The 21,072-nt window shown below is 35.8% G+C and overlaps 1 protein-coding gene and 1 pseudogene across 9 annotated transcripts in view; one reads left to right on the forward strand and one right to left on the reverse strand.

Annotated features, from left to right (window-relative positions):
- The window catches only part of BBS9 (Bardet-Biedl syndrome 9), a 417,354-nt gene that overhangs the window by 65,922 nt on the left and 330,360 nt on the right, over positions 1-21,072 (forward strand). For all 9 annotated transcript variants that reach the window (XR_001516909.2, XM_015589531.2, XM_015589533.2 and 6 more), the window contains one exon: positions 16,759-16,933. Coding sequence is in view for 8 of the 9 variants with exons in the window: in XM_015589531.2 (XP_015445017.1) it covers positions 16,759-16,933 (175 nt within the window). In the remaining variant the exon portion in view is untranslated. The remainder of the gene's footprint in view (positions 1-16,758; positions 16,934-21,072) is intronic.
- LOC102891528 lies at positions 9,064-13,150 on the reverse strand (annotated as a pseudogene).

Raw genomic sequence — 21,072 nt, forward strand, 5'->3', positions numbered from 1 at the left:
CAGCAGGAGGTGGCAGTCTTAGCATATTTACTTCTAATTAAAACCAGAGCCCAATGTTTCACCTAGGCAATTTATTATTATTTTTAAGCAATGAGAATTTTGAACTCGGGAGTGGAGTTTTCTCTTATAAATCTCATAGTGCATTTGGGCCTTGGGATTTAAAAAACCTGTTGACTCCCTATTGTGTATTCAAAAGGTTAAAAGTCATCATTTTAATAGTTTTGTGGCATTCTCTTCCATTATAACGCTTGCTTTATGGGTTTTATAAAGATGCATTAAAATGCAGCAGCTTCTGTCGGAATGATGTTAAATTAAGTTTTGGCTTTATTAGCAACTTTTTTGTCCTTGACGAAATTGGTTGGACTTTTAAAATTATACACATGACTGAAGATGTAAATATTTGTGCACTGACATATACAAAGTAATGGAGTTTGTGTGTACATGTACAGGAAGTGAAGTGGAGGTGCTTGCCTGGGCAATTTAGACTCAATGACTTTTACCTGAAATACTTGGCTTCTCTCTCTGTCTCTGTCTCTGTGTCTCCCTCCCTCTCTCTCACTCTTTCTCTCTGTATATGAAATTTCATATATATGACATTGTATAAAAAGTTTCTTTACCTTTTCACTTACTTTATGTGACTAGAAACTGTATTTACAATTATTTATTAGTGATTTTAGATATATAACTCCTTTTTGTGTAATGAAGCTGCTTTAAGGAGTATTTTCCCTTATAACACTATGTTAATTGTTTATAAATTAGAGAATACAGTTACATGAATAAAAAACGATGACATGACTGGGTTACTGTTAAATTTATTGATTGTCATTAACTTTTATATATTCGTTTCTATATAAACATACACATTTTAAACTAAATGGGTTCTACTGTTCATTGCCTTTTTTCGCCTTGTAAATTGTGACTATCTTTCCATGTCAGTAAATATAAACCTACTTCATTTTTAATGACAAAGAATTATGCATGCATATACGTTGTAATTCATCTGTTAATATATATCTAATGCTTTTAATATATGTATATTTTACTTTATATACCATGGCAGAGCCAATCATTGGTGGGTCTGAACTTCAGGAATTGTGAGGAATTTGATGAATTTCTGCCCAACTCAAGAAAAAGTTTTTTAAAAAATTGAAATAACATGTTCATATATAAAAACTTTGGATGAGGTTTATATGGAAGAGGGAAATAAAATAATCTCTGCTCTTGTCACTAGGAACTAACAAATTATTATGACTATTTTAGTGTATTTATTTTTTTTACTTTGAATTTTTATGCTGTAAAGCTGGATTCATATTGTTATTTATTCTTTTAAGATCTTTTTATCACTGAACAATATGAGCATTTACAAAATCAATAAACATTCTACTTCAATATAATTCTAAATGATTGTAGAAATTCTCTGATATACTGTTGCTGGTAGAATTGTTTCTAATATTTTGCTTTGAAAAATTCTGTAGTCATCCTAAAATTTCTATGAAACCATCAAGGACCTTAAGTAGTCAAAGCAATCTTGTGAAAGAAGAACAAAGCTGGAAGCATCACACTTTGTGATTTCAAACTATATAATAATCAAAACAATATGGTATCGGCATAAAAAGAGACACACAGATCAGTGGAATAGCGTAGAGAGCTCAGAAATTAATTTATGAAAAAGGAGCCTAGAATATACAGTGGAGAAAGAATTGTCAATTCAATAAATGGTGTTCATGGAAAAACTGGATTGCCACATGCGAAAGAACGAAACTTGGACTCCTATCTTACACCATATGTAAAAATCAACTCCAAGTGGATTAAAGACTTGAATGTAAGACCTGAAACCATAAAACTCCTAGAAGAAAACATAGGAGGTAAGCTCCTTGACATTGGCCGTGGCGGTGATATTTTTAGATTTGACACCAAAAGCAAAGACAACAAAAGCAAAAATAAGCAAGTAGAATACGACGCTGTATAAGTTTAAGATGTACAGCATAAACGATCTGACACATATATTGTGAAATGATTATCACATTAAATTTAGTTAACACTCATCATCTCATACAGATACAAAAAAGAAAATGAAAAAAATACTTTTTTCGTTGTAGTGGAACACTTAGAATATATTTTCCTAACTTTCAAATATTATATCTCAATAAAACTGGAAAGAAAAAAACATTTAACACCACAAAAATCAAAAGATAAATAGAAATATTGGAAATATTATGCTCAAAGCAAAGTTGCCTGATGATCAAAAGTTATCATTATAAGAGTAGCAAGGAGTAGCTAGCATACATTTTATTGAGAAAATAATGACAATCCAGATTTATTATTTTTATTATATTTATGATAAACTCTTTGGAAAGAAAAGTGGGATTGGGTGAGGCCAAAAAGCAACATTCTCTTGGACTATATCATTGCAATGAGTATAACAAAAATGTGTTCATGAGATTACTTACAAATTTAAAAATATCCACTGCCGAAAAATATAAACAAAACAAAAGAACCAAATGGGACTACATCAAACGAAAAAGCTTCTGTACAGCAAAGGAAACCATTAACAAAATGAAAAGGCAGCCTGTGGAATGGGAGAAAATATATATAAAATAAGGAGTTAATATTCAAAGTATATAAAGAACCTATACAACTCAATGCAATAAAAGCAATCTGATTAAAAAATGGGGAGAGAAGCTGAATAGACAATTCTCAAAAGAAGATATACAAGTTGAACAAGTATTTGAAAAAATGCTCAACATCATGAAGGATCAGGGAAATGCAAATCAAAACCACAATGAAATATCCCTCCACACCTGTTAGAATGGCTATTATCAAAAAGACATAAGAGGTAACAAGTGTTGGTAAGGATACAGAGGAAGGGGAACCCAAATGCACTCTTGTCGGGAATGTAAATTGGTGCAACTATTGTGGAAAACAATGTAGAGGTTCCTCAAAAACTTAAAAAAATATAATTACCATACGATCCAGCAATCCTACTTCTGGATATTCAGATGAAATGAAAACAGGAGTTTGAAGAGATAGCTGCATTCCTGTGTTCATCGAAGGATTATTCATAGTAGGTAAGATATGGAACAACAAACATGAATGGATAAATTATATGTGGTAGATACATACAATGGAATATTATTCAGCCATGAGAGAAGGAGATCCTGCCATTTACAACAATATGGACCCAAGGGCATTATGCCAAGTGAAAAAAGCCAGACAGAGGAAGATAAATACTATATGGTGTCACTTATGTGGAATCTAAAAAAAAAGTCAGACTCAGAAACAAAGAAGAGGAAAGTGGATGCCAGAGACTGGAGGATGGGGGAAATAGGGAGCGGTCAGTGAAAGGGTACAAATTTTCTTTTATGAAATGAATAAGGTCTTAGGATCTAATGTAAAACATGGGCACTATAGTTAACACTGTATTGTATAATTGAAATTTGCTAAGAGAGTAGAACTTATTTTCTCTCCACCGAAGAAGACAGATAGGTGAGGTGATGGATATGCTAATTAACTAAATGGGGGGAATCCTTAAACTATGTGTACTTATATCAAATCCTCACAATATGAACTTTAACGGTTTTGTCAGTTATAGTTTAATGAGGCTGAAATTAAAATAAGAAAATAAAAGAATACTATGGTTGTAAATTACCAGGATTTGAATCTCTGTGTTTATCTCTGATATTTCTTTAGGATAAAATCTTAGAATTGGATAATTGGGATGAAAAACTTTTGGTACACATAAATTGTACCAGAGTGATGGACCCAATTTACCCTTTTTCTCATCTATGAGTAGCATCTGTGCCAACACTAGGTATTATTTTTTAAAGTGTTCAAAATCTTTATTTAATGGCCAAGACTGACATGTTATATTTTCATAATTTAAAATAATCGTAAAAAATTTTATTTAGTACCTGCTAGGTGCTACCACCTAAGACTATGCTAGATTTAACCTAAGTCTTCTCATTTAATTCTCAAAGTAACCTTATGAAGTAGGTTTCTTATTCTCATTTTAGGCCTGAGAAAATTTAGAATTGGTAAGATTGAGCAATTTGCCCAAGTATACACGGCATGTGAATAATAGGTTTTTAACTTTTTAAGTTTTAACTTTGTTTCTTTACTTAGGCGTACAAATGTTTTGATTTTTTATGATGTTAAATGTTTTAATCTTTTTGGTTTTTTTTTTGTTATGGCTTCTGATCTTTGCACCATTCTTATGAAGATCTTTCCTACACTATGATTCTAAAGTATTTTCTTAATTTGGCCTTCCTAAGGAAGTTAAGATCTGAAAGTCAAGTTCGAGTCAGTGTGTGAGATACTTGATTGCTAGCTGCTCCGCGTGGGATCTTTGTTTTATTACATTAAAATTATTTTGAGGGTGGATGGGAGGAAGGCTGGGTATACATTGACCATTATTTTTCCTGCTACACAAAAGATAATATTCTGCTCTATTTTGGCTTTCATTGGTGTAAAGAAGTCAGCTTTCATTCTAGCTGTTATTATTTTTCTAGTTAATTTTTTTTCTCTTAGTGCTTTTAAGAGATTCTCTTTGTCTTTGGTGTTCTGGAGTTTCTCTGTCAGTATCTAGGGAAGATTTATTTTTATTTATCCTACTTAGAATTTATTCGGCTTGAAACTGGATCTTAGAATTGGAACCTTTCAACAATTCTGGAAAATACTCAGCCATTATTTCTTTGAATGTTGCCTCTTCCATATTCTCTCCATTATCTCCTAAGGAAAATCCAATTAGATATATGTTAGACCATCTTACTGTACTGTTAATGTTTCTTAACTTCACTTGTATTTTCTATATCTATGTTTCTTATTAATGCATTCTAGATTATTTCCGTAGATTTAGTTTCCATTTCCTAAATCACTGCTATTTACAGACTAATTTCTATTGAAACTCCTCTTAGAGTTTCTTGAATTTTGTTAAGTTTAATTGTTACATTTTTAATGTATCAAAGTTTATTTGTTCCTTAAAAATCTGCTTGGTCATTGATAAAGTCTCTTAATTATATTTTTAATAGCAGTTTTTATTTTTTAACCATAAAATGTAGTATTTTTATATTCTACTGAAATTGGTAATTTCAGTATATAAAGTCCTTACGGTTCTGATTCTGTTCTCTATTATTTTTGCTGTCTCTTGCTCATACTGCCTTTAATTCCTTGTGTATTGTGGTTTTGCCTGTGAGATCATGTTCTTTGGAGTGTTCCTTCAAAGATTTCAGTTTTCTTGTGTCAGGTGCTTGGTGGTGCTTCTAATCCAGAATCACTTCATAGTAAATTCACAGATTGAGTCGTTTTGGACAAGCCAATAGAGTGAAATTTGGTTTGAAAACCCACATTAAGATCAGCTTAGGGTTTATGAATGCTTAGGAGAGATTTTTTATCTGATTCCAAGTTTTGAGATGTACATTTTATTTTGCTTTATCTCGGGCTTGAGGAACAATGCTAGTTCTAAATTCTCCTTACACTAAGGGTAGATAGAGCCCTTTGTGGACTTAGCTTTATACTGGTGAAGAACATAATGTGCAGGATCAACTAGATTCCCCACGTGGAGTGAGCCCACGGTTTTTCTCCTTTACCATATGTCATTTGAGACCATGGAAACTTAAGCTGAATGTTGTCTGGTTCAGGAAAATACCCCAGGGGCTCTGTTTGCCTTTGCGGGTTCTCACTTTCACTTGGCATTTGGCTTCTGAACTTTATTTTTTATTTTTTTGGCAATGTATTGATGTACTTAAAAACGCTACTTTTAACCAACTATTTAATAATATTAGTGGTAGAATCGGTTTTATTTGCTATTCTCATCTACTTATTTTACAATTCATTTAATTTTATCTATCTTTGCAAGCAATTCTTTGGCAATAAGACAAGAATAAATAAAGAAATCATAACAAAAAATTTAGCAAGCAGCTATATCAAATTTTGTCTGCTGAAGTGAAACATTTAACATTTTGTATTTAAATCTGATGTTTATCAGCATACAAAGTACAATTGTGATGATAGGCCATGTTAAATTTGAAATCAGAAAGAGGTTTAGAGACTGTCATCAGGGTACCTACTTTATGCGTAGAAACAGACATATAGAAGACATATAGGGTTGAGTTCTGGCCTTGCTATTTACCAGTTGTGTGTCCTTATCAAATCATCAAACTTTCCCAAGCCTTAGGTCTTCCCACATTTGAATAAGAACAATACTTCTTGACCTTCTTAAGTTACAGAATAGATGCTAGAGTTGGATCTATTAATAGTGTATGGGCCAGTGCTTGTAAACTGCTATTATTATTAATTTTGAAGTCTTTAATTTGCTTGTGTCAATCTCATGAGACTTCTGTGAGAGGTCATCAACGCGTTTATTGCTTGCTACCTTTGTTCCACATAATCTCTTGAAACCCACCTCAATTTTTTAGCCTTCTTTCATTTCCTCTTTGTATGACGTCGTAGCTCAGTTAACCCTTAGAGCATAAAGCAGAAACCAAGAAATTCGAAAGGTAGTTTAGAAAGATTTATTGCATTATACTAGGAATGTTACCATGTTATACATATTTTTCACATTTATATCAGATGTAACTATATTCTAGTATTTTACGACATAAAGTAAAACTGGTCTTTGCTAGAGAATAGTAAAAGCACATGTAACACCCAGTCAGTATTGTGAAGATTTTAAAGAAGTCAGTTGCCTTTTGATAGGGTTAGATTCTTTATCTACTTGTCAGCAGAGGGAGCTTTTGCTTTACTTTTTGGTTCCAGAAGTCTGTCCTTGGTGAGTTCGTAAAGAGCCAACAGATTTATGGAAAATACTTGTTTCTTCACCTAGGCCTGAATGGGTCTTGGAACCAGTTTTTTCCTTTGTTCCTATAAAGGAAAAACTTGTCCTTGTGTTCTGAATGTTTTATAGTAATGGTTCTTAAGTGCCAGATGGTGGTGGGTTTGAAACTGGTTAATGCTGGGATAAATAGTAGTTCTCAAATGCTGTCCCCTGTCAAAGTTTGAATGGTCTCAAAGTAATGAAAAAAAAAAAATTAGCTAATGTACTGAAGTTTTCATGAAGCTAAGTTCTGTTCAATTAAAGGGGCTGTGCTTAGTGCTAATAGTTCTTACTTTCTACTTGTTTGTATTGTCTTTGTAGAAAGTGTTGGTGATGATCGTCTTTGTTTTTTAAAAAAATTCCTGATCAGGCAGTTCACAAGGTTGACGACCCTGTGATGTTTCCCAAGAGTTTCTGAAACTTTATAGATCAGTGAAATTCAAGAGCCTGGGAATCACTTCTTTAGCAAGTACTTTAGCAAATAAAGACAGGAATTTCTGAACAGAACCATTTCCACTTCCTGGACACCTTTTGTCCTAACTTTCCCCGGAGATGTTTTCTACCCTTTTATACCTAAGGAGTGAGATTTGATGACTAAATTATCTGATATCCAAAATATAGATAAGTGTAGGTGGTAGGAAAAGTTGGTTTGATTTTTTTTTTTTCCTTAAACATGAAAAATCTGAGATTAAGATTGACAAATACTCCTACATTTCAGATACTAAACTGTGTAGTTCATATGTTCACTTCTTCAATATTCATAGCAACCCAATGGGCTGTAGAGTTTGCGATAAGTTTTATTTTGCATGTGAAGAAACAGGGTGAATGAAATTAAACAAAGTAGCCAAAGTCACATATCTAGGTTGTATCAGAGCCAGATTGAAAATTTTATCATTTTGTCTTTCTGATTCAAAATCATTTCTTTTTCCATTATATAATAGTACTTTAATCTACATTTGATACTTTTCCCATATTCGCTCAATTTGTTCTTTTATGATATACCATTCTGTTCTGGGAACAGGGTTCAGCCAGAGCGTATCTTATCAGTACCCCTTTGGGGCTACTTTTCCTGCTGGTAATAATCCCTTGGTTCATATTACCCAAGAAAAGACTTTCTCTCCAGGGCTCTAATAATTAATAAATCTTTAAGGTTTATTTTGCATATGTTTTCGAAGTGAGAGTTTTGAATAGTAGTGATGGATGTAAAGATTATTCTACTCCTTTGGGCTTCCAGTTTATTCTTTGTGGTTGAGTGATTTTTCCACTCATTTATTGTTTTTCTGAAGAAAGTAAATTTAAAATAGGCAGAGAATAATCTCGAACAGCCCAGTAGTTCACACATAACCCCCTAAGTTTTGAGAGATTTTCAGTTCTTTTTTTTTTTTTTTTTTGCGGGGTGGGGAGGGGAGATAGGAGTTGGGAAACTAGCTCATGTTTAATAGTGATATTTTAAAATTGTGCAAGTGTTTGACATCTGTCCCTCCTCCATTTTAGTCTCTTTAAAATGACAGAAAAACACCAACCAATCATAGTTTTAATGGGTTTAATAAATTTACCCCTTCAGTTCCTATTTGCGGCACCTAATAGTCTTTTGAAACACCAGACAGACCCGACAGTGGCCAATAGTAAATTTCAGACCTCCAGAGTTTAAAAGTTCAGGTTCTCTGAGCATTCTGTGTTGCAGAGGCACTTGTCCAAAGTTGGTCCTTCCCTGTAGTTGGGGAACTTTGAATGTACCAGTGAAAAAAGCTTTTTCCCCTTCAAGGGGAAGAAAAGTCACTCCTCAAAATCCAGAAGATCTGGCTGTGAGATCTTTCCTCCTGTCCCGTCTCTTTAGGCTTGGTTTTTTTTTGCAGCGCAGCAAGAGAGAACAAAATGTAACCTGAGTTACAGAAACAAAATGGTGATTGCTACAAAGGGAGTCACCAGGAGCAACTGAGATACTCCTTTATCTCCAAAATCAGTACATGTGCTTCAGGAAAAACAGTCAGAACACCAGGTCCACCAAATACGACAGCTAGAATTACAAACTCCATTTATCCAAGGGTGGCGGAAGGCAGGATTGGGAGGTGGGGAGCGTTAATGGCATAAGGAGAAAAAGTTTTCAAAGCAGTCCAGGTACAGGGCTACCGAATGATAGAAAAAAGCTGCAGAAAAACCTGTGGTCCTTTTTAACCGTGGGTGTTAAAAATCCATGTATTGGTGTCAGGAAGATTGTTCCTTATGTTCACCAGAGATACAATTTCAGTTCCTCAGAGAGAAGGGGACATGCAGAGGGCCTTCAGCAGATTGGGTCCCGCTGTCCCTGGTGGGGGAGGTGAACGAGGAAAGAGTTGCACAGCCCCCTCCCAGTCCCTCCCGGCCTCTGGACGGCAGGTGACCCAGTGGCCTGCAGCAGCCTTTAGTTTGGCAGAGACAGGTGGGCTGAAGGGAACTTCCCTGCAGAGGTTGAGCTGCTCAGGGCAGACTGCAGGTAGACCATCTTGTGGAAGAGTCTGGTGCTTAAGAAAACCACCAAAGAGAAGAGGTGCAACTGGAAAAGGTGCGCTTTGTCAGGGTCTTTGCTTCATTGGCAATGATAATGAATAAAGGAAAGAAGAGAAGAGAAGAGGCAGCCACAAACAGGAAGAGGACCACATCGCCGTGAGGAAAGCCAAGGGCAAACCAAATCCGAAGTAGGAAGGCCAGTTCCTTTCTAGGTTTGACAACCGTTGGTGCATTTCAGTGCCATTATTGAACCCTGGTATTTGTAGCAGTACACTGAGTAGAAAAGAAACACATGCGGGAGACTAACCAGCTGGCCAACAAGACGGATGGGAAAGAGACTCACAGATGTCCCCTGGATAAGGAAAAGAGCCTGCAGCAGAAGGCTGGCGAGCATGTCAGCAATGATTTTGCTGGTAATAGGGAATAGGTGAGGCTTCTTCCCTGTTACCTCGAATGCTAGACCAGCTATATCTTGAAACCAAACGGCATTCAGCATTTCGCTAAGAACAAATGGGTACAATCCAGAGAGCACTGAAACTTGATGTGAGGAAGCATTCCAGCGACGACCGAACATCTCCATGTTGTGTGTCCATTGATGGAGCACCAGTAATTTGGCAGTGGCTGACTGAAGCACAGGAATGAACGTTCGATAAGACAAGAGGCTGAACCGGAACAAGAGCGCAGCACTGGAAAATTCTGCTCTGGGCTCTCCTCCAGGACGTTCGCTGCCCTTTGACGCTGCTCCTCTCTCTCTTGCTGAATTCGAGCATCTAGCTTTGGGATGGTACAGATTGCCCCTGTGGAGTCTTTGGTTCCCCTGGCAAAGGCCTGGAGAAAGGTTTTAACACTGTCACCCGTCTCTTCACCACCCAAACTACCAACCACACAGGAGAGAGAGAAGCATCTCAAAATCTTCCATCACGAAGGACCTGGCAGCTCTGCCGCCCGGCCGCCTTTTGGGCGCTCCTAGGGCCACGGCCCCCAGAGTTCTTATCATCTGAAAAATCCCACGCTTTGGCAAAAAGGATGAATTTCTGATTGTATGTGCTTCTTTTCACATGATATTTTATCTTTTTTGCTTGGGGGGACTTTTTTCCCCTCAATTAAAATTTTTTTTATATAATTCCCTCAACAATCAAGATCCAGTAATACCATTTAGTTACTGTTTATTGAATGCTTACCAGGGTCCCAGGCAGTATGAAGTATTTTTACTGTATTTTATCATAGCGGTATCATATAATCTCGCACAGCTGCTTTACAGACGAGGAAACCGAGAGAGCTTTCAGGACTAAAATAAGAATGCACCAGATCTGGTCTCAAGTTGCGGCTTTGCTGTCAGTTCTGAGAAGCATGCCTGCCATCTTTATCAGCGGTGTCTCCCTCCACCCAACAGCTTCCCCCAGAGATCACTGATCTCGCTCCTTTCCAAACACAGCGCTGTCATAATCCATGTCTCTCCACGTGGTATGCCCTCTGCTTTTGCTTCTATGATTGTCTGGCAAACTCTTTTTCAGTGTGTAAGGCTCGTGTTTTATTTCTGTTCTTGATTCTTCCAGACACTGTTCATCATGCTCCCACAGCCGTTTAAATTACTTTAATATGCCTCTGTTCTTCCATTGTTGTATTTATTTAACTCGCATATCCACTGAACTTTCTGAGAGTAGCGACGTCTCTGCTAGCACGTGCGAGGTGTGCAGTGAATGTTCTTTGAATTTGCTGAATGAATTTGAGTTTCAGAGAGTGTTATCAATCCTTTCATGGTTATTACATCTATAAAGTAATTCACCTAATATTTTGTGGATGCAAGTGATAATATAATGTTTAGGGCCTTCTTTTAAGCTCTAACTTTGCATTCACATTGAATTTATCATATATAATGCTAATTTAATGAACGGTTGTAATTTCTTTATAATAACCTTGTTCACAGTTTAGGGGGAGAAATTAGATAAAAAACTTGGTGGAACACACACTAGAGGTCTTTGTAAGGCTATTAAAGTTCCTATGAAAATGAGACACATTAAAATGTCAAAAGGCAAGTTCATAGGAAGAGTTAGTATGTAGATCCAATTTTTATTTTCTTGAATCTTTAATTAGTCTCATGATATTTACTGGGTAACACTTGAATAATAGTTGGTAATTTGTAATTTTTCCCTGGTACATATTTAAAAATAGTAGTTATTTAGCTCAACACGTGTATTGTATTTATTGATTTACTGTTTGCTTAGAGATTTAAATTTTAAATAACTAAGGTTTTAACCTTAGAATCTTCTTGAATATTGTATTATTATCAGGCACTGATTACTTTTAGAATGCTCACATAAAATAGAATATGAGGGAGAAAGTGGTAAGAAAGAAACTAGCTATTTTTTACCTAATAAATTACCAATTGTTAATTATTAAGTATAGTCAAATAATAGCATGTATCTCAAAATGGTAGTTTTATTTATATGATGATACTATGAAAAAGTACAAAAATGATTTTTAATGGCAAATTTACAATCCTGCAAGCCCTAGAAATCCATCTACCGTTTGTTTTTAAGTTAGTATGTGTTGAAATCCTACTCTGAACATTTTTATGTCCTTGCTCATAGCAAACATGTTATATCATTTTTGAGTTGGGTTTGCAATAAAGATTAATGAGAGTTAGTGTTTCAGCTTTTATGTAACAACAACAACAAAAAATTTTCCAAGTGCGTGTAAAACCAGCGGAAGTTCCACAGACTTTTGGACTCTTCTGTTCTTATGTATCAGTCTCTTGATGTTTCCTGTCTGCCTTTTTGACTACCTATACAGCTGTTTTTCATGTGTTTTTCAGACTTGGAGAAAGACCAAGTATTTTTGACAGCTGCTTGCTGAACTGCAATATATGCTTGGCCACAGGTCACGTTTGCATTTCTTCACTTGTATTTTTACTCAATGTGTAAAAGAAATATGAGCATAGATTCAGAAAACACGTCGCAGGCTGAGGAAAGGTAGTCTTCTTTCATGTATGCCACTCCACTTACTCTGCTGCATGATTCCACAGGAAGAAAAAGACAGGAGAGAAGGGAAGGAAATAGTATTCAGGACTGAACCTCCATGGGGCCGGCCCTTGTTGCTATGGTAATGAATGATGGAAAATGCTCTGGGTCATGCATGGTAGAAAGAAATTCTGGGCATGGACACACACACCCACACACACACACACACACACAGACCCAGAGCTATATACCATTTTAGTGAATAGACTATAATTTAGCAGAGAAAACTGTTAATCTAGCAGTCAGTTCAACATGTGATTGATTACCAGTTTATGCATCATATTAAAGCTTTGACTACATGATATTTTAACACCAGGAAATGAGGCACACTCTTTAATAAATACTCATTTCATGAGGCTGCCATAATGGAACTTTCCTGCTTTCCACCCCTCAGCCCCACAGGCACAATTTCTTTTTGCCTTTGAAAATGAAAAATACTGATTTCCAAAATCCTTTCAAAGTGATTTTGGTGGGTCCTTTATCAATTTGTTCCTAGATCTTACAAATCACAATGGTTATTTTTCTCTCATTATGATTAAGATCAATGGGGTAAATATCCCGATTTTAAATTCTGGTGGAATCTCCAAACTTCTGAACTATTTCAACTTTAAAAGATATTTTATTTTTCTGTGTATAGTTTAGGCATACTTTTTGAGGAAGCATCGTTAAGATGTTGTCATCTTTTCAGTCTCTTGCTTTTGTATTTCATGCCTTGTTGGTAAAACTTGATCCATTCAGTAGATCAAGTCTAACTACCTCTGGATGTTTTTTAAAATATGTTCCTTTTCTCTCCCAGAAATTTCCTCTGCTTTTACCTTTGACCCATATTCATTCTACTTGTCCTTCTCAGTCTAGATAGGATACATCTTAATTCTATCGTGAAGCCTTTCCCAGGAAGTTAATTGTTATTAACCTCTTTGGGTTTTTTTTTAGTACTTAGTCTGTTTTACATCATTTAGATTATCTATGTTAACTGATGTTATTTTAAAAAATGGATCCAGTGTGGTATAATGGAGTCTCCCAGGGAATGTGAATGATGTAATGGAGCCAGATAGATTCTGATTTGAGTACTAATTTTCTTATTTTCTAACTTTGGCATTAGACAAATTGTTAAAGCTATGTGGGTTTAGTCTTCTCATGTGTAAAATGGGATAATTATCCATTTTTTAGAATTATTTAAGATTATAGCTAATATGCTGGGTAAATGTTTAGGTCAAAGGTAGGAATATAACAGGTGCTCAGTAAATGGCAGTAGTAGTCATTATTGCTGCTGTTCTGTATTTCTTACAGCTCCTAATATAATACTGAGCATATGGTAAGGTATCTTTTGAGTATAGTTCATGCCTAGGTCATTTAAATAGCTCCTGAAATCTCATCGCTTTTATGAAGGCTTCCTGTTGGCTCTGTTCTTTTCAGAACTACAAAACTTTCATGGCTTCTTTCGACTGTTCTTTCTGTTACCATTATCTGTAAGAGGAGCCTCTGGTATGTATTCGGAGCTGGCTTCCAAAACAGTGATTTGATGGATTTATTTATTTAATTTTGAGTAATGTTTTGGATTGATCCCTACATTTTTCTAAATGTCAGCAGCCAGGATTATAATAAATAAAGCTTTTTTTTTTTTTTTTTTACTTCAAATGCGGTATGTTAGACACATAGAATAAAATCTCAGCCAACCTAGCTGGAGATGAATAAATTATTTTGCCTAGTTTACTTCAGCTTAACAGACATTTATTAGCACATCTTCTACATGCCAGGCAGTTTATAGTTCTTGGATTTACAAAGATGAATAAGATTTGGTTTCTGCCTTTGAGTTTAGTCTGGGATGAGTGAGGGATACAAAACCTGATCATTCCTATCGGTGATTAGCTATAATATGGAGATAAGGAGAGGGATCTGTAAGTGCTCAGCTGGAGGGTGGTTGAGGGGGAAAGAGAAGACTTTTGGGAAGACACGAGCCTCGGCCTGTGCCTGTGTGGTTTTCAGAAGTCAAATGGGATGATCCATTTGATTCAGGGACAGAGACTCAACTCAGAGTGGCTTCATTATTTATGAGAATCCATTGCTTGCAAAGTTCACAGGTAGGTTTATCTTCAAGTAAGGCTTGATATATTGACTCAAACAGTGTCTTCCATGACCCTGTCTTAACTGTGCCCTTGTAAAAGCCAGATGGCCTCCGTGATTCCCTACCATGTCCTCCTCATACATTTCTTCCCAAGGAGGAAGGGTAAGTTTTTCTATAGTTCCAGCTCAATCTAAGGATTTAATTTCTCTCACTGGCTGTAAATTATACCTGTCTCCAAACCAATCATTGTGACTAGTGGGATAATAATTGGTTTACATATGTCAGGGCCTGCCCTCCAGCTTAGAATAAAGTTAGTCTCATTCAAACGTCATGGCTAAATATAAGCGGAATGGGGAATAGATGACCAGGAGGTAGTCAGTGAACGTTTACTAGACTAGGGCAAGAAAAGTAAAGTGTTTTGGGGAAAGAGAATAATCTAAGCAAAAACATGGAAGAATGCACCATCATAATGTGTGTAGGAAACAGCAAGCAGTTAAACATTAACACGATGCGTAGTATGAGACTTAGAAAATAATTATAGAATAATTGATTGTGTATTTACCACCTGTTGGATCTAGTTTCCATATATTACTTCATTTAATTCTCACAATAACTAAGGTAGGTACACCATTTTGTAAAGAAACCTGAGCCTAATCTCACAGATAATATTTGGTGGACTTGGTCTCAAACTCAGATTATCTGACTCTAGAGGCAGCCCACATGGACATTTCAGTGTATTTAGAACTCTCCTCTATAATGCTAGAGTTTTAGGAAATAAGACCCCATATACAATGCTAAGGAGCCAAGTTTTCTCTGGGGCTGAAGTTTTCTTTAAACTCTAGCTTTTTGTCATGCTATGCCAAGGCAGTGGTTTTTGAGTTTTCGCATGCATCAGATAGGCTCTAGAGCTTGTTAAAACCTAGATTTTCTGGGTCCTAACACCAGAGTTTCTGATTCAGCAGATCTAGAGTGGGACCCTTGAATCTGCATTTCTAAGAAGTTTAACTGAACCTGAAGCTGAAGGTCTGGTAGCCACACTCTGAGGACCACTTTTTGATGTCTTTGGGAAACTGAAGATTTGTGGTTCAACAATATTCAACATATTGAAATGAACTCAAATTTTATTGGTACTTCTACTTGCAAGTACACTTGCTCTGACCTCACCTTCTTTAATAATACAGATGTAAAGAGTATATTTGGTTACAGTAATATCCTTCCCCAAAGGCCAACGTCATTGCATAAGTGTTTCATTGATTAGATTTCTTCCGTCTCTCTGATTCTTGACTTATTAAGATTAAATTTATTGCTCTCCTTTTAGGTTCCACCTAATTCGCTAATGCTCAGTCCCCCCCTTTATTGTTTAAGTGCAATTGTATACAGAGGACATATCTTTAAACACTATTTTATTGTCTACATTTTTATTATTGGCTTTATTTAATGATTCATGAATCAGGCAACATTCCATCTAGCAGATAGAAAGGAGCTACTAAATTTCAAAATTTAAGTATACTACATTGGCATGATATCCAAGGTAAAATGGAACAGTTACTATAGGACTTACTATATATGGTAAGTATGGGTTAGAGGTGACAAATTAATTAAGAGGATTGACCTTTTGTTTATTCCCTTAATTTTCTGTACTATAGTTCTTCCCTACCTAATATACTAATCACAGTAGCAAAATATGAAAAGTTATAGCTACTAGATCTTTCTCAGGTTAGGAATACTATACTATATCATAGAAATAATCATTATTATCATCTCAGTATATTATAAGAACTGTAAATTTCATAGTACTTGTAGACTGATAGTAGAAGGCACATCAGAATCAATCTATAGCTTAGGACAATCAATGATAAGTATTCATTTATTTTTTACTCTCAACAGTGCTTAACACTACGATTTTTATAAAACTGGTGCCTAATACATGTCTACGAATTGGATCTGCTGTGTTTGACTGATATCTAAGTCAAATATTTGAAAGTGCGAGGCTGACATATTATGAAGAAGAGGGGCAGCCTTGTTGCAGAACAATTGTTGTAATTCTGATTTTGGAAAAGATGATATCTTGCAAAGAATCATGATTGTTCTCAGATTATCTTGAATTAAAGATTTTAGCATGAGTAAATGAAGTGAATATATTTAAAATTATAGACATCTTCTGAATCATTTAAAAATTGTGAAATGTACAAATGGTGATAGACAATAATCTGATAGCTTCATCAATTCGTAATTTAAAGTTTAAACTGCTCATTTTGCCCCTGGGGTGGTGGTGGTGGAATTAACTATGACATATCTGTGGTAGATAGTGATAAATTAACACCATTATATTCATCAAAAGTACAGGTCACCAAATTTCTCTAATTCTTCTTTAGGTCGAGATTTAATTTGCATTCAGTCTATGGACGGGATGCTGATGGTGTTCGAGCAGGAAAGCTATGCTTTTGGGAGATTTCTCCCTGGTTCTCTTTTACCTGGCCCTCTCGCTTACAGTTCCCGGACAGATTCCTTCATTACTGTCTCTTCCTGCCGACAAGTGGAAAGTTACAAGTAAGTTTGGATGTTAAATCTTTGAAACCATGATTTTTTATGCATATGTTGCTAATTCTTTTTTACACAGCTTGAATATTACAAATGAAAAGAGCCTGGTTTCTTTGATAAAATGCAATTGTGCTGACTTAGTGTTATCATTCACATAATGTAAACTATTTGAAAGGCAGTATAGTGCAGAGATGGAGAGGAGGGGTTTGGGGAGAGGCAGACCTGGATTGGAATCATGATTTTGCTGCTCACAGCTGTTTGATGGTCAGTGTCCTTATCTTGGCTGTAAAGGGATAACAATGGCTACTTTGACAAGCTTTTTACAAGGATTAAATGTCTGTCAACTTGCCACCCCATAAAAAATGCTCAATAATCATTAGGACTGTTCTCTGAATTATAAATAATAAAACAGTGTGTGTGAAAAAAGCCACATACAAAGATGCATATACGGAATTATTTTATAATAAAAAAAGAATGTGTGACATAGGAAGAATACTGGAGAAATACAAATGTTATGAATGTTTATAAAAGAACAATTCATATTTGCAGTAAAGTATGAAAGTGACTCTTTGAAAACAGTTTATACTTCTGCTAGAGAGAAATCCTTATTGATTTTGGTGAAATGTGTTTGAGAGACACCTTTTTCTCCTCTACTAGCTATGTTTCAATGAAAATTAAGGTCTTGAGTTTCTGGAGGGTGTTATTTTGTTGGAAGGGAGAATGGGGAAAAGAAAGTAGTGATCTATGCTGGAAAAAGAAATAGACTTGGAGGCTTACGGTGTCTTCGGTAACATTATTGTTGTTATCTCACTGGTGGCAACATTTAGAACTTTAAACGTCTAAGCGACACTTCATTATAACTTTTCAGTATTATTCTTGGCCATATGATTTTTCCCAAGGCAGGAAGAAAATATAAATTCATCAGGCAACAGCCATAAATTTTTGTCTTCAAGTTTCAATATGTGTATATAGCAAGTTAATGCAGTTTTCATAAGTGGCAATCTACCTTTTGTGAATTATTGTCAGGGCATCTAGGATTCAAAACTCTGAAAACAGGCAAATGTTTGTGACTAAGCAGAAGTTAACTGATGGAGATAAAGTATCATTATGTCACATTCTTTCTGTAACTCTCGTGACTCTTGTCCAGAGGAGATGAATGAATTGTGGCATTGCTACTGGTAATAAATAAAACATGTTTATCTTGAGAGGTTGAGAAAAGTATCTCTACAATACATTGAAGACTGCCAAAACTTAAGCAATGTTGAGGAGATAGATCTGCTTCTCAGCTTTCCACCCAGTTCTGTGCCTCAGCTCCTGCCGAGCAGTGACACCGGCAGTTACCCTGGGTTCACAGCACAAAGATTAGATGGCCCCGTGACTTACTTTTTGAAATATGTGCATAGGAATTAATTTGGTAATAACTCTGTGAGCGATTGGATGAAGAGGCAATGTGTAGGTTTCCTTAATGTGTAAATTTAATCCTATAGAAGCTCACACTGTTTGAGGTAAATCAACATACCAATCCATTAAATTCATCTCCATCTAGAACTAAAAAATCTACTCTTTATCCATATGTGGATCTTTTATAATCGTAAAAATGAGTGGAATATGCGATTTTTGTGAAATGATGACAAACAAGAGGGTTTATAACATTAAATAGTGTGTTGTATTTACATATACTTTCAAGTTTAATAGATTAAATTAAATGATAATCACTGGTATAATTTAGGATGGGAGAAAGCATGAAAACTTTAGGTTCTTTTGAGGCTTCATTACCTATATTTATAATCAGTTAATAGAATGTAATCAGTTTGTATAAAAGACTTTTAAGTAAAATTCATTTTCATTTTTGGTATTCATATTTAATTGCTTTAAAACAGGCTCAGTTATGTTCAGATTTGAACTAGGGAAGACCGTGAGTCTCAGACTTTAGTGTGCATAAGAATCACCTAGGAAGCCTTTTATAAAATACACATTTGCATACAACAGAATATACAGATGTCAAATTATAATGTACACCTGAAAATTATATAATTGTATTAACCAATGTTACCCCAATAAACTTAATAAAAAAATAAAATACTATATAAATCTCACACATACACACAAAATACACATTTGCAGATTCCCATTTCCCACAATCCTAGTTTTGATTTAGCAGGTTTTGAGAAAAGACCCAGAAGTTGTCATTGCAAACACACACTCCAGGTAGGATTCTAAGTCAGGAACACATGTCGAGAGTTGTTTTTCTTTTGAAGTGAGATAATTATTTGCTTTCTTTTGGTGATGGTGGTGAGGCCTGGTGGCTTGGGTACCACCACTCTCTTGGCCATATTTATTCAAACTTTGGACCATTGTTTTGTTTAATTACACACCCCCCTTCCATCCCTGACCTACGGTTGTTGCTGTCTCCCCTTAAGAGCTGGATCTCTGAAGGCAGGGCTTCTCCTCCCACACGCTTGTGGCACACACCCAGGGCCTGGCACACCTGGAGTATGGGGCCATGGCTCCGCTGGGGCTCGAACCTAGGGCCTTCTGTGTGTGAAGCAGACGTGCTAACCACTACTTTATGGAACCACCCCTGGACCATTTTTTATTCTTGTTTTCTTTCCTTTACCGTCAGAGTTAGTAAATCCTGAACTTTTTACCTTTCCTTCTCTTATTCAGCCCTTGCTTGCTCTTCATCCCCACTGGCATTCAAGCCTTTATCTTCTCACTTGGATTTCTGATTTTCTTACCTGTAGACTTTAGGGTCCTTCTTATATCTACCTTTTTAAAACACTTGTTTGAGGCAGAACTTTTGTTTCCCATTAGTAAATCTTATATTGACATTTGGTGCTTTTTATAATTTAGTCCCATTTTACCTCTATTGTTTTGATTTTCAGATTTGGAAGGGACTTTTAAAGTTAACTGCTTCAACTATCCACCTTTTTTTACTGCTTAGATATATAATTGCCTAAAACACTGATTTTTGTCCAATATCATACACTAATTTTTTGTAACGTGCTGAGATGTTCTAGAGTATGCTTTGCGTTATCAGGTTCCTGAGAGCTGAATCTGTATTAAATATCTACTCACTAATGGAATAATTCAGTTCATTTGTTTAATCATTCAGAAAACATATTTTAAGAGGCTTCTGTGTGTCACACACTGTGCAAAATACTGGTAATGCAAACTCAGTAAGACCTGTGTCTTGTCCTCAGGCACTATGTAGGCAAGCGGGAGAGGTAGCACATCATTCAGCTGTTTCAATTCATTGTGATACAGCCTATCGCAGAGCTGTGCGCAGGACACTGAGGAGGCCTAGAGGTGAGACCTTTAAATAAGAGTTGAATGTAGGGAGGCTCTCTGAAGAAGTATATGTACTTGCCATGAGTTTTATTTTTCTCTCCTCTTTGCTCTACGTTTCCCCTGCACCCCTACAAACGGCTTCTGATACATTGCTAAGTAGATAACAGGCTTTAAATCAGTATTTTAAAATGCATTTGTTGAATTTAATTGACAGTATTTATTCTTTACCAGTCTTAGGCTCTTGACAATTTGAAATATATGGTGTTCTCCACATATACCCAGGGCTTTTCTCTCTCCTTTTGCCCATGCTGTACTCTGAGATGCTCTTCCTTCCTTTTCTGCGTATGAAAATCATGTTTGGAAGCCTCAGTGCTCCTCTTCAGTTTTGTCCTGACCTAGCTGCAGGTAACATCTCCTCCTTCTCAATTTATAGAGTAGTTTTCCCTGCTTTCCACAAGCACCATTTATGCTTTCATTGATATTATATGTTGGCTTGGTTTTTTTCTTGACTGAGCTAAATCCTCCTTGATGGCAGGAATTTTGTATCCCCGAAATGCCTAGAATTGTACCTTGCTGACAGTAGATGTTTAACATGAACTTGAAAGAATGAAGAGTTTGTAAAGGAAGTTTCTACTTTGTTAATGGCTTCTTTCAATGAAAATGGTTCTTGCATAACCAAGAATGTTTTAACTATAATTGAAATGAACATAGTGATACTCTCTTTCCAGAGCTTCCACTTGTAGTAGAGTTCCCCGAGTTAAATATAAAGGTTCCAAAATCCCCTGGTGCCCTTTGAAGTTAACCACAGTGTTTCATGTGGAAATAAACAGTTTTGGAGGGTTTACTTTTGTACTCTG

The sequence above is a fragment of the Pteropus alecto genome, unplaced genomic scaffold (genome assembly GCF_000325575.1).
Source record: "Pteropus alecto unplaced genomic scaffold, ASM32557v1 scaffold21, whole genome shotgun sequence".
Taxonomy (NCBI): domain Eukaryota; kingdom Metazoa; phylum Chordata; class Mammalia; order Chiroptera; family Pteropodidae; genus Pteropus; species Pteropus alecto.